The sequence below is a fragment of the Salvelinus namaycush genome, chromosome 22, assembly GCF_016432855.1.
Source record: "Salvelinus namaycush isolate Seneca chromosome 22, SaNama_1.0, whole genome shotgun sequence".
NCBI classification, from domain to species: Eukaryota; Metazoa; Chordata; class Actinopteri; order Salmoniformes; family Salmonidae; genus Salvelinus; species Salvelinus namaycush.
This window is the reverse complement of record NC_052328.1, coordinates 11,640,622-11,655,319: the sequence shown is the minus strand read 5'-3', so window position 1 is coordinate 11,655,319 and position 14,698 is coordinate 11,640,622. Positions and strand designations below refer to the sequence as shown.

General features: G+C 43.2%; 1 protein-coding gene across 2 annotated transcripts in view; it reads left to right on the top strand.

Annotated features, from left to right (window-relative positions):
- LOC120017547 (inositol polyphosphate-5-phosphatase A-like) overlaps positions 1 to 14,698 on the top strand; it is a 264,969-nt gene that overhangs the window by 88,227 nt on the left and 162,044 nt on the right. For both annotated transcript variants that reach the window (XM_038960386.1, XM_038960385.1), the window contains exons 2-4: positions 1,510 to 1,551; positions 12,574 to 12,674; positions 13,479 to 13,566. In XM_038960386.1, the coding sequence (XP_038816314.1) occupies positions 1,510 to 1,551; positions 12,574 to 12,674; positions 13,479 to 13,566 (231 nt within the window). The remainder of the gene's footprint in view (positions 1 to 1,509; positions 1,552 to 12,573; positions 12,675 to 13,478; positions 13,567 to 14,698) is intronic.

Here is a 14,698-nt window from a genome sequence, read left to right as displayed (position 1 = left end):
AATGATTCATTGTTTTAAAATACGGATACATAAATGATCAGGTAAAGACTACAGATATGATACACGTCTGAAAATATGTGGATTTGTTCATGCCTGAGTATAAAGGATTAGTTATGTCAGCATGTTGACACACCCTTTCCGGAGTTAAAATATTCTGTAGATATGTAAGCGGCTGCACGCGCATCAGGTGCGTACCTTGAACGTATCTCACCCCATATATCTCCCTGGAATCATACGGCAGCAGGGATATTTCGCAGGTCCGGGTTGGATACATGTAGAAACTGTCCCATTACGGAGAATGTCCTACCTCCGTATATGAGCATGTCTACACTTAATATCTAATCAAATGTCATTTATCCGGAAATATTTAGATACAAATTTCCCCTAATATTGACCTTTTTCTCCCAGTGAGGTAACCAGGTTTTGGGCTAAAATGTCCTGGTCCTGTGGTAAAGTTCATGGTGCTCTGTCTTGACCTTAACAAGGGCCATCAAAGATCCACCACCATATTTTCCAGTATTATTTTGAACGTCAAACCCACCACTGGCGTTTTGTGGACGTATGGCGCATGTCCATACAGGATTTAGCCCAGTGTTTTACCCAGAAGGCTTAGACTTTTCTGTTTCCATCTACGCGGGCCGGCATCTGTGTCTCACTGGGCCATGGCTCCGGCGGACCTGCTCTCACTTGGGGCCAAAGCCGGGCCACTGGTACTTTTCAGCCTGCATTTACATAACGTTGGCTAACTGTGAACTTCAGCACCTTCTCAAAAAACCAACTGTTTTGATTATGCAGAGTTAGTTGATTCTGCAGAGGTTGTTGATTCTGCTCTTCACAAGTCCTCAATGTCAGCCCTAGCTTTGGAAACACAATTTCTCTACGACGTAAGGTTGTATACACTAGTACCACTGGTATTACAGTCGAAAAGGAATTACAAGCCTGCAGAACTTGCAAACAAAACTCAAGACACTTTAATGTAGTCGGTATTGCTTCATTAAAATCTCAACTTCATAACTAACATGGGGGGACAGCTGTGAGTGGAAAAACAAGGTCTGTGAGCCCTTTCTGAAAGCCATGAAGTATGATTGACAGAAAAAACTTTTTTGAGACTTAGCAGCTTACTCTTTAATGGTCAAAATTCATGCAATTTCCTACTTAAACTTTTCAAATAAAGCCTAAACTCCAACACCTAGGCCTTTTAGGATAATTTTGAACATGGGTTTATTTCTAAATTACTAACTTTATTTAGGCATGCTCAGGTTGACTTTTCCACAGAATCGCCCGTATGCCACTAGACCATTTTCCTCAGTATTATTACCATGATATGACTGAAGGCTAACATCCCCTAATTTGTTAGCCGTAGGTGTGTGTGTGACATGCATGAGAATGTATTTGCAACAATGAGATAAGGGGAGGAGAATAGAAAGTTGCTCACCTGTGTCATTTAAGAGTCATAAAATATATGTTGTCAAATTTACCTGACTGACAGAGTTTATCTTGTCTTTTCAGCTTGATAACCTACAGAAGACATGGCTGCGGGAATTCTACCAGGTACGTTGACCCTCTCCTCTCCATATTGAGACAGTGTTGAGTACATGAACAACTCTTCTCTAGGCCTTTCTGTTCATTGCATTTCTAACGCTACGCCAGTCGAGTCATGGGGCTGTGTTTGGCTCGTTGAGGAGGAGAGAGCACAGGCCGTGTCATATCTTAACTTTGATCTACATAGGAACATCTGAGAATCCACAACTTTTTCCACTCTGGCAGGGGAAGTCAATTCAGATAGATGGGCAGATAGCTGTTGCACTCAGTCACTCTACTGTTGCCTCGTACAGAGACAGTCACGCTGAGGCCAGAGCACAGAGGGAGATCTCAATGAGGAGTACAACATGAAAAAACGTCTTACAACGAAATTAACCATACTGAGCTGTATCGTATATTTCCTTTTCACCTTGTCCTCACTGGCACCCTTCCAGCAACTATGGTGGATGTGTAACGAGCACAGTACAGCTCAGCTTGGTCCGGCTTAATTCGCCTCTGTGGTGTGAAGAGGGTAGTACTGTACTGTTTTCCATTCGGAAGATGGACCAACGCCTTCTATGCCAATGAGAGTGGCATGATGTGAGAGTTGCCAGGTGTGTATTAGAATTATGCATGCTTGTGCCTACTGGTTATGTGCCAAGCCAAGGTCCTGGAAACAAAGGGAGCAGCTACAAGTCACCTGTTAAAAGGATTAGACCTAGACTTAATTCAGGTTAACTGCATGTACTTGCCTCATAACCTACAGTAGTACGCAGGTTCATTCTGGAGTTCTCCCGTAAAACACTCTAAGCTTCCTCCTCCCAGTTTCTGCTGCTGTGTTCGAGCTTACAGCACACAGCTGAGCAAAACCAGCACTATGAAACGTGTACATGTTATTGTGGATATTAGTGAGTAGAGATGGTATGTAATGTTATTGTAAAGTAGTGCACAGTGCGGTGAGTGGTGACTGACAATAAAGGGAGGGTTGGCCCATGTCTCTCCTAGCTTGTTGATCTGAATCACTGCGGAAGCCAGTGGCTGAATGAGTAGAGTTGGTATGCGCTTTTACAGTAGTGTGCAGTGCATTGTGTGTGGAGAGGGAGTGATTCAGTAGGCCCATGTCTCTCTCTCGCTCTCTCGTGAGCGCCCCTATCTGGTGGAAGTGAGGGAGGTGTTAGACTGCAGGCTGCTTACACTCAGTCACACACCGCCACAGAGACCAATTGATAGGGAGATGCACACGTTGACACAGAGCTGTGGAGACGTGGATATAGACACAGAGCTGTGGAGACGCAAGGATAGGCACACGGTCATATAAAACTCCAGAGATGAGGATACACACACACAGAGAGAGAGCCAGAAAGACAAGGCGATACTGTAGATACACATGGAGAGACCACCAGAGAAAGACACTGATACAAGTGGACAGAGAAGTTTGGAAGTCCTATACCTCATACATGCCTTATACAGGAGACGTGTGTGAATAGGCTTGTGGTCCATTTTTTTGAAGTCCTTTTAGAACGAGCAGCATACACGGAGGTCTGCTTTCGGATCAACCACGTTTCACAAAAACACCATTGCCTGCACTCAAACAGGTGTTTGTGCTTGCAGAAATATTTTCTCCCGGGAAATAATGCAGGAAAGCTAATGTTTTTTTTTCTGTAGTCCTCATTCAAGCCACTCGTTCTTTGCTTAAGCTAAACAGAGCACAAATAAGGTCGGTGGTTGGGGAGTAGTTTGGAAAAAGAGGTTACCGTTTGGCTTATTAAGGATGCAGGTAAATACACCTTACTGTTGGTTCAACACACATACACACACACACACGCACACACACACACACACACGCACACGCACACGCACACGCACACACTGCAATGCAATGTGTGGTGACGGTAGCGAGGTGCACTAACTGTTTTCTAAGGAAACTCTGGTACAGTGTATGTGTACCAAAGTCAACCCTGCTCCTGGCTCTCACACGTCACACACACAGAGCAACACTAACACAGTTTGACAGTCAGTAAATTTTCTGTTTAGACTCAAAGATACACAAAAACCCGGCCAAAAGTGAAAAAAATTTCACATGGTTCTAAAATATGCAGGTTTTTTTCCTGTGCTATTTTTCCCGGTTCTTTGGCTTTGGTTTTCAAGTGATACAAATATCCAGATGAACTCACAAATGCCCAATTTCCTGTTTGTCTCTCACCCTCACACATTCGATACAACAGTCAAGAGAAGTCCATGGGATCAGCTGGCTTTTGAACACTAGTCTGTCCATTGTTCACCGTGCTCTCAGTCTATGCGTATAACAGTGAATGAACCCTGAGGCATGCATGGACAGGTTGATTGCCTCATGATTTAAGTGTGTGATGCTGTGTGTGTTTTTGTTTTGTTTATGTGATGAGGTTATTGGACATTCACTGTGTGTGTGTGTGTGTGTGTGTGTGTGTGTGTGTGTGTGTGTGTGTGTGTGTGTGTGTGTCGAGGGGGGGGGAGTGGTCTTGCGTGTGTGTTTGTCTGTCTGTGTGAGAGCGAGCCTTGTGTGAGACGGAGGAAGAATGAGTGAGAGACAGACAGAGAGAGAGGTGTGCCCCTGCTGTGTGAACTAGACGGGCCTGCAGGCTCATGCCAGCTCTGTTCTCTGCTTGTCAGTGACGTCATGGAAAGCAGTATCAGACTCTGTACTCCCAGGGCTACTGGTCAAGAACGGCACCAGTGACTGCTAGAGCTCACAGTCATGAGCCTCGCTAGACTTTGCTATGTTTGCCTGGCACTACTCTCCCCGCTCACATGGCTCTTTAACTTGCTTATAAATCAGCTTAGCACACACACACTGTAGTCTCTCTCAATCACTCTCACTATCAAATCAAATGTATTTATATAGCCCTTCTTACATCAGCTGATATCTCAAAGTCCTGTACAGAAACCCAGCCTAAATCCCCAGGCAGGCTGCTATGAACACTTTTAAGTTGGAAGGAATAGATGATGCAAGCGATTTGAATTGCATCATCGCAAAGTGATTTTTGTCCCATTGTTAAACATTCTTTAAAACAATTACAAGTTTAGACAGTGGATGAAAAATAGTTTTTATGTTGAAAAATAGTCCAATGTCTCACTAGTCTTGATAGTGTTGGAAAGTAACTTGCATTGCAGCAAACCACATTTTGAGTAATTATTTTGTTGAAATTGTTCTTTTGTGGAAGGTAGATTGAAGTTCAGGGTTAAACCAGACCATCATATTCAGTAAGGTGGTACCTCTGCAATATCCGGGACAAGTAGCTGTTTGAATGCCTTTTTGGTAGTTACAACCAAAAGGATATCCTGCATGCTTGCCCCACATGTGTCCCTGTGTGTGTGTCGGTCTTATTTGTCCCATTGAATTACTCTCAAGGCCTACTGTTGATGCAAGCCCTTGCTTCAGGGTTTTCCTCGAAATGCAGCTTCAGGAAATACAAAAATGTGTTATTTGGACACTTTTCTTGATTAGAATCGGAGACATACATTACATACCGTACAAACGCTCACATCGAAGGCACGAAGTCGCACTCCATTCCTGCAGGTGAGGCCAAGAGTATACAATGGACAAGTGTAAACTGACATGGCTAGGCATTTACACTGCAATGTGCCTATGAGTGATCTGATGGACTGTCTACTGTATTGAAGGATTTAAATGTGTTTTACTGTTTGTTCAATAAGCACAGCAACTGACCCACTGTCATTACAGTCCTTTGGAAGACCCTGGCCCTGGGTCATATGGTTATTTATGTTTCCTCCATGGATCTGATGGGCATCCAGGCAGCTTTCAATAATCCACTGGGCAGGCACACAACACGTGGCAGAGTAGCACAGACTGAAGTGAGCTTCACTTAAGCAAAGCAGGGCGTTTTCCTTCATTTTTAGCTCTTTAGAACCCATAGCGGCCGTCGACGGCCTTTCTTTAAATTACTATAGGGGCCACTATGGCTGTCCCCAATTAGAAAATAAATAAATATTGGTCGACCAATAGATTGGTCTAAATTTTAAAACGTGTTTTTTTTCTCCCATATAGACTATATGTTTGAATAAAATGTGCTGTATGTACATAGGCTACTGAGCTTGTCTGATGCTTTAAGCACTGCCATTAAAATTGAAGACACACACATTTCTGAAGAGGGAGCCAGAGATCAATATAGCTGAACCCGAGGAAAAACACCTGTTCCCGACCCGTGGAACAGCTTCATTTCATTTATAATAAAGTCTTCATATCTCAAAGTCATGTGGTTAATCAAAATTCTATGTAAACGAAAATGTATATAAATCTAAAAGTAACAATTGCCATTGCCAGTATGTAAAAATCGCCAACATAAAGCCAACAAATAACAAAAAAATTAAATAAAACCTCTGTCGACCAACAGCCTGTTGAACAAACTATCGACCAGTCGACTAAATGGGGTCAGCCCTAACTGCTTTTTTCCCCAAACAATAAAATCGGTGTCAATATCGCAAAATTTACTTGCAAAAAACTGTTGTCGTTTTCACCTGGCTATTGTCATCAACCAGAAACCGGAAACAGGGTATGATGTCATTGGACTTTTCACTTCATTATTCAGAATAACGGCGCCAAAGCAGAAACTTCCCTGTGAAAGAGGCTGGTTGGTCATACAGATTCGGACACATCCTTGCACTTTGAAAAGCGATGATGTTGAGGTGAGTGAAATACAGTGCATTCGGAAAGCAGACCCCTTTTTCCACATTGCGTCCTTATTCTAAAATGGATTCAATAGTTTTCCCCCCTCATCAATCTACACACAACACCCTTTAATTACAAAACAACATGTTTTTAGACATTTTTGCTAATTTATTACAAATAAAAAAACTGATCACATTTTACATAAGTATTCAGACCCTATACTGAGTACTTTCTTGAAGCACCTTGGGCAGCGATTACAGCCTCGAGTCTAATTTGGTATACTGCTACAAGCTTGGCACACCTGTATTTGGGGAGTTTCTCCAAGTCTTCTCTGCAGATCCTCTCAAGCTCTGTCAGGTTGAATGGGGAGCGTTGCTGCACAGCTATTTTCAGGTCTCTTCAGAGATGTTTAATCGGGTTCAAGTCCGGGCTCTGGCTGGACCACTCCAGGACATTCCGAGACTTGTCCCAAAGCCTCTCCTGCATTGTTTTTGCTCTGTGCTTAAGGTCATTGTCCTGTTCAAAGGTAAACCTTTGCCCCAGTCTGAGGTCCTGAGACCTCTGGAGCAGGTTTTGTTCCAGGATCTCTCTGTTCATCTTTCCCTCGATCCTAACTAGTCTCCCAGTCCCTGCAACGGAAAAACATCCCCACAGTACGGTGCTGCCACCACCATGCTTCACCGTAGGGATAGTGCCAGGTTTCCTCCAGATGTGACGCTTGGCATTCAGGCCAAAGAGTTCAATCTTGGTTTCACCAGACCAGAGTATCTTGTTTCTCATGGTCTGAGTGCCGTAAGGTCCAAGCAGGCTGTCATGTGCCTTTTACTGAGGAGTGGCTTCCATCTGGCCACTACCATAAAGGCCTGATTGGTGAAATGCTGCAGAAATGGTTGTCATTCTGGAAGGTTCTCCCATCTTCACAGAGGAACACTGGAGCTCTGTCAGTGACCTCCCTGACCTAGGCCCTCCTCGCCCGATTGCTCAGTTTGGCCGGGCTGCCAGCTCTAGGAAGAGTCTTGGTGGTTCCAAACATCTTCCATTTAAGAACTTGTGGAAGGCTACCCGAAACATTTGACCCAAGTTAAACAATTTAAAGGCAATGCTACCAAATACTAATTGAGTGTATGTAAACTTCTGACCCACTGGGAATGTGATGAAAGAAATTAAAGCTGAAATAAATAATTCTCTCAACTATTATTCTGACATTTCACATTCTTAAAATAAAGTGGTGATCCTAACTGACCTAAGACAGGGAATTTTTACTAGGATTAAATGTCAGGAATGTGAAAAACTGAGTTTAAATGTATTTGGCTAAGGTGTATGTCAACTTCCGACTTCAACTGTATGAGATGAGTAATGTAGGATATGTAAACATTTCCTTAAAGTGACTAGTGATACCTCTATGTAAACATTATTAAAGTGACTAGTGATACCTTTATTAAGTCTGTTTATTTAAGTAGCCAGTGATTTGAGTCTGTATGTTGGCAGCAGCCTCTTAGTGATGGCTGTTCAACAGTCTGATGGCCTTGAGATAGAAGATGTTTTTCACTTTCTCGGTCCCAGCCTTGATGCACCTGTACTGACCTCGCCTTCTGATGATAGTGGGGTGAACAGGCAGTGGCTCGGGTGGTTGTTGTCCTTGATGATCTTTTTGGCCTTCCTGTGACATCGGGTGCTGTAGGTGTCCTTGAGGGCAGGTAGTTTGCCCCTGTTGATGCGTTGTGCAGACCACACTACCCTCTCGAGAGCCTTGCGGTTGAGGGCAGTGCAATTGCCGTACCAGGCCGTGATACAGCCTGACATGATGCTCTCGATTGTGCATCTGTAAAAGTTTGTTTGTGTTTTAGATGACAAGCCAAATTTCTTCAGCCTCCTGAGGTTGAAGTGGTTCTGTTGCGCCTTCTTCACCACGCTGTCTGTGTTGGTGGACCATTTCAGTTTGTCCGTGATGTGTACGCCGAGGAACTTAACTTTCCACCTTCTCCACTACTGTCTCGTCGATGTGGATGGGGGGGTGCTCCCTCTGCTGTTTCCTGAAGTCCACGATCATCTCCTTTTGTTGATGTTGAGTGAGAGGTTATTTTCCTGATACCACACCTCGAGGGCCCTCACCTCCTCCCTGTTGGCTGTCTCGTCTTTGTTGCTAATCAGCCCTACAACTATAGTGTCGTCTGCAAACTTGAGGATTGAGTTGGAAGTGTGTATGGCCACGCAGTCATGGGTGAACGGAGTACAGGAGAGGGCTGAGAACGTAAACATACCAGCCAGCTGGTCTGCACATGCTTTGAGGATGCCGGTAGCCCTGCGAGGGTTAACGCGTTTAAATGTTTTACTCATGTTGGCCATGGAGAAGGAGAGCCGACAGGCTTTGGTAGCGGGCCGTGTCAGTGGCACTGTATTGTCCTCAAAGCAAGCAAAGAAGTTGTTTAATTTGTCTGGGAGCAAGATTTGATGTCCGCGACAGAGCTGGTTTTCTTTTTGTAATCCGTCATTGACTGTACACCCTGCCACATACATCTCGTGTTTGAGCCGTTGAATTGCGACTCTACTTTGTCTCTCTACTGACGCTTTGCTTGTTTGATTGCCTTGCGGAGGGAGTGGTTGCACTGTTTGTATTCGGTTGTGTTTCTGGTCGCCTTGCCATGATTAAAAGCGGTGGTTCCCACTTTCAGTTTTGCACGAATGCTGCCATCAATCCACGGTTTCTGGTTAGGGAAGGTTTTAATGGTCACAGAGGGTATGACATCTCCGATGCGCTTGCAAATAAACGCGCTCACTGAGTCAGCGTATACGTCAATGTTATTGTCTGAGGCTATCCGGAACATATCCCGGTCCACGTGATCTAAGGAATCGGGGGGAGGGGATATTCACGGCTGTGACTATAATCGAAGAGAACTCTCTTGGAAGATAATTCTTACCAGAGAGATGTTTGTTTCTGTCGGCGCGATGCGTGAAGAAACCGGGTGGCTGTACCGACTCTGACAACATATCCCAAGTGAGCCATGTTTCCGTGAAACAGAGAATGTTACAATCTCTGATGTCACTCTGGAAGGCAACTCGTGCCCTAATTTCGAACACCTTGTTATCTAGAGATTGGACATTGGCGAGTAATATGCTCGGAAGCGGTGGATGGTGTACTTGCCTTCTGAGTCTGACCAGTAGGCCGCTCCGCCTGCCTCTCCTGCGGCGACCGCGTTGTTTTGGGTCGGCCTCTGGGATAAGATCCCATGTCCAGGGTGGAGGTCCGAACAAAGGATCCACTTCGGGAAAGACGTATTCCTGGTCGTAATGATGGTAAGTTGCTTTTATATCCAATAGTTCTTCCAGGCTGTATGTAATAACACTAGAGATTATCTGGGCTAGAGATTATCTCCCCCTTTACTACTGTACTATTTCTAGATTTTGTGTCAGGCCTGGTCTGTACTTAATCTTGAAAGATACTGTATATTTTGAAATGGTCTCTGAGTAATTTTTTGCATTTTACATTGTTACAGAAGTAAGAATTGTCAATCAAATAGCTTACTTTGTGTGGGTTTTGACATACTGTCTGAATATTGTCCTCTGATCACATTTTGGAGATAAAAAAATTATATTTGTAAGTATAATATATTATACTTGGTACATTTTAAAGTAATTTAGTCAATTACTACAATTTTTAAAACTAGAGCTTTTTGTTGTTGAGTGTTCATCGTTTTTTGATAGTGAGTGTCTTTACAGAATGGAAGACAAAATGAGTGTTACTCCCATTGACATGAATGTGGTGTCATATTAAAGAAGAGGTTGTGCTCTTTAAAACTACTTATAAGTCAAAGTGTAATTGTCATTTGTTCTTTGTTTTTGAGCTATGTCTGTGTGAGAGAATTTGATTTATCTGGAAAATTCTCAGTAATCTACAGCATCGTTCTAGAATTCTATTGGGGTCGGATGGGTTAGATAACTGTTATTGACCGACGCCGGTTCAATTATTTGAATTCCATTTAGTTAGTATTTTTTTTCCTGCGAGCTCAACACATGATCTCTCTAGAGATTTGGGACATGTCCAACTCATCCTAGAAAAAGCGCAGATAACGTGGTCATTCTCTACAATGACCAGAATCCGTTGTGCCTACAGCTGCCTGTTCTGATTGGCTCCTTCCCGTCCAGGATTGTTATTTAGCAGTGTTAAAAGTATGCCTTATCTACTTTGAAGAACTTCTGAAATAATGATTTTGTCAGACAGCAGGCAGTGAATAAAGGATGGTTTATTAATAAGTGATAAGCAACAATTGGCAGTCACTACCGTTATCAGAGTTTTGTTAATTAAATAATAGGCATCATACCAAAAACAAATATGTAATATACACAACCAAAATATTTTATTTAAGTCAGGTAATGTGAACCAACGTAAAAAAAAAAAGTAATTGCTCAGCACGAATGATCCCTCAGTCTATTTGCATTGGAAACCTTACCTGGCTGTCATGGGCCACTGGCCTCACAGGTTAGAGCGTTGGGCCAGTAACCGAACCAACCCCCTTTGACAAACATGTCGCCGTCTCACAACAGTTCAGAGGTGGAGAGAGTTCTGCTTTGCGGTACCTGTGTCATCACAAGTGCGGTGTGGTCTAATGGCATCAACCGTATAGCAACTTCTACGCTACCAAGAGAGTTCCCTGCATCTGATAGAACTCAACTGCTCTTTAGGCTGGCACCACTTTGACCACTGTACAGATGTGTTTATTTGCCTTCGATTGAGAGTCAATCTGTGAACTATATCTCTTAGTCTGAAATGAAAACGAACAGATCGATCAAAAGGTGCCTCTGAGGGTAGATAGAATGGGCCAATTCTTTGGCATTCAGAAAGATGGAGGAAACTTGGGATAGTTGTTATTGTTTGGCCTTGTATCAATAGCATTTCTGATTTTAGTAATAGGATTAAATTAGGCTTCAGGATAATGAGTCTGTAGGCCTATGAGAAACTAGAGCTGGAGTTACACTGCCTGGAAAAACAAACAGAAAATGCACACTTGGACAAATACAAACACACACAAGCACAAAATACACACACAAAGTCCAGCATTTTCCCTCTCGCATGTCCACAGGTTCACACACAGTGTAACTTGGCTAGCTAAAGCTCCTTGAGAGTCGAAGCTTTCCAGTGGATGCTGATAGGTCCACTAATCCGTCTAAGTTTGAGAAGCCTGGTTCTTAGGGGCCCAGTGACAAGCCAAAGGTTGATAGAAAATCCATAGTGTTATTGCCTTACATTACTTTTATTTGATTTTGCCTTTAGTAATAATAATGCAGGAGGGTGGAGTGGAGTAGGAGCAGAGTAGGCCTCCAGGCCTGGACCAGACTTAACACCCCCCCGGGGGGCCACATTTCCTGGGTGACCATGATCTACGGCCTGCCCACCATCCATAGCCCGACCCTTTGAGTGCTTATGAGTGCTATAATTCACTCAGCTATGGATTTTCCGTTATGGGTTGGCACCTCTAAACACTCTGGGCTCGCTGGCAGTGCACTCAGAAACACCTCTTAGTGTTAGGGGACATGGGAGAGGTCATGTGACTGGAGTGGAAATGACTCTGTAACAACTCTCTCTGCTCTGACCAGGTATTTGTTAGCCTGATCTCAGATCTGTTTGTGCTGTCTTGCCAATAACCATAGATATTGGCAAGACAGCCCAAACAGATCTGGGACCAGGGCAGGTGTTTATCAGTGTAGATCACCAACATCAGTATGTATTATTTTCTGACAGTAGGCCTATGATCAGTCACCTTGATTTTCTGGTGTTTCCTATATTCTGACATAATAATGTTGACATTTCCTGATAGTGAGAGACTCGTTATTGATCTAGTGAGATGTTTCTATCTCCCGGCGTTGTCCGTCATACCCTGCACACAGTGCCCGATACACATCCGTTATGACTCATGGAACAAGCAAGCGACATGCCTTCTGTCTGACACTATACCGTACAGTATCTGGGACAGTTTGGCCTGTTGACTATAATGTATCTTGGCCTCTGATAGTCATTTTTCCCCCCAGTCTTGGGTGTTACCCAGCTTCTTTCCACCTCCAAAATCACCAGACCTTATTAGGGTTTCACTGTGGAGTAAATGGGTGCTTGTTGGTAAGGCTTGTTGCGTGGTTGTGTTTTATGAGGGAGTTTTAAATCCCTTAATTCAGCTCTTTGTGGGAATCTGAAATCTGACTCTGCAGGCTGTATAGAGGACAGGGCTCTCTTGAAGAACGCTTCTTTTATCGATTCTAAGTTTCGAATGATATGTCATTTGGGTGAGAAGTTCCTTGTGCCGTGAATGATTGTGACCTGGATGAAATGACATCGAGCAAGTAGTCGTGTCTAGACAGTCGTTTAATGCTCTGCCTTGTTCTCTTCTCCTCTGCAGACTGTCCAATCACACAAGCCCCACTTCATCGCAGTGCACTGTCAAGAGGTGGGCGGGAAGAACTACGATGCGTCCACGTCGCACGTAGATTGTTTTGTCAAGTAAGTTACCTCACACTTGATGGTCCCCCTTCAAATTTCCCTTCACTGAAGAATTGCAGCCAACTCTAGTGTTCATAGCAACCCTAGTGGTGATTATGGGTTATTTTTCTGTCAAGATGACAACCACTGCCTTGGTCCACAGGAAAAGAAGGACCAAAACTATGTGAAAGTGAGTGAACATCTCCACCTTCTGGTGACTGCTTATTTGGTTTCATGTTTGGTGTTGATTTTCAAAGAATTAAAAGAATGTACTAGACGACCATCATTATTGAATAAACTGTTTTGCAGGGCTTATTTGTGTAGCTAGTCTTTCTTGTTTAGTCATAGGATGTACAAACTGAATGTTTTAGGTCAATGGGGGTTTATAAGATATTTGTTAACAAGATTATATCAAGTGCTCTCTTATGTAACCTCTTTCAAACTATTTAGGGTGTCCTGGTGTGAACTTTATTAGGAGGGGAATATTGATAAGCAGAATAGACTGTCTGTGAAGCCTCAACAGATTTAACAGTATCCTAATACAGTCACAATCTCCTGTTCCTAATCCTGTCTCCCTTAAAGGGCAATTAAGGAAGTTAATTGCAGTTTGCAGGGAGTTGAAGGTAATTTGGCTAGCCATTGCTAACTAGTGTTAGCGCAATGACTGAAAGTGTACCGGAACAGCTGGCATGGAAGAACTACATTTCCACCATGTTCATATTTATCCTACATATCATCATGTTGTTGATTTAAAGGAAGATAAATAAATCAACCCATGTATCTGAAGACTGATGGGGCCATATTGTGATGTGTCCTCTCTTCTAGAGAGCTGCTGTCCAGTGATGCCATGAAGGAGTACAGCAGAGCCCGTGTCTACCTCGACGAGAACTACAAATCCCAGGAACATTTCACAGTAAGTGCGGGTGGTCCATTTGCCCCTGTTAAGTGGTTCTCTTCTTGTCGATCTCAGGAGATTTGTTTACCGCACACAGTCTTAACTCACCACAGATGTGTTGCATTCACCCGGGTGTTGCACAGCAGCCATTTTCATCAGAAAGCTCTAGACCATTGTTGACCAACTGGGGTGAATTTGGCCTGCAGGTAGTTTTATTTGCAACCCCCACCATAAGACTGTAACAGCACCAGGAAATCAGCTCCAGGTTATTTTAATTTGGACATCTGTTCCTAAGTATTCCCACGCATAATAGAGTGACACGTGACCATATACAAATGTAAGGAAGATTTGAAATTATGTTTTGTCTTCTTGTGGTCAATTTGCAGTCTACAAATTATTTGTAATTATGTTTCGGCCAACCAACCAGCCGCTTGAGAAAATATTGGCCTGCGGCTCAATCTAGTTGATGATCCCTGCTCTAGACACATCAGTTGTGACATTAGATAAGACGGCTGAGGGAAGTTTTAAGTTGAAGCTGGGGGCCCTCAGATGCTAGAAGGAAGAGAATTAAGAAAATCAATCAAGTATTAATTTTCCACAGCTGTGTGGACCCCAGCATTTTATTAGAATGTGCAATAATGGTAGACCACCACAAGGTGGTGCTAGATGGTCTGGAATGTTTTGTGGATTTAGAAACCAGCTGCAACTAAGTGTTATCAGCTAAAGGTTGGTTGTGGCTTTTGTTATTTTACATGATTTGTATTTTTTTAATTTTATTTTATTTTACAGGATATGTTGGTCTTTGTTGCCCTCATTAGTCTGCTTATGTAATAGCCTATACATGTTGTAGTTGGCAATTTATATTACAAAGAGTCTGATGGATCATGCATATTAGTTACTGCAGTCATTATTTTGCACATTATGTCATAATTATCGCAAAGATGTGCACCGCTTGGTCCAAAATTGTTGCTCAGTTCATTTTGCGGCCTTTTCCCTCAAAATCATGCACAACTACACGTCAGTTGCATTGCATGACCTCTTGGTGGAGCCAGATACTCAGTGTTGATTATAATCTCAATATTAGTCTTCAACATCCAGACACCAGGCCCCCCCCCCATTTGAGCACACACTGTTTTTATTCCCTCGCATG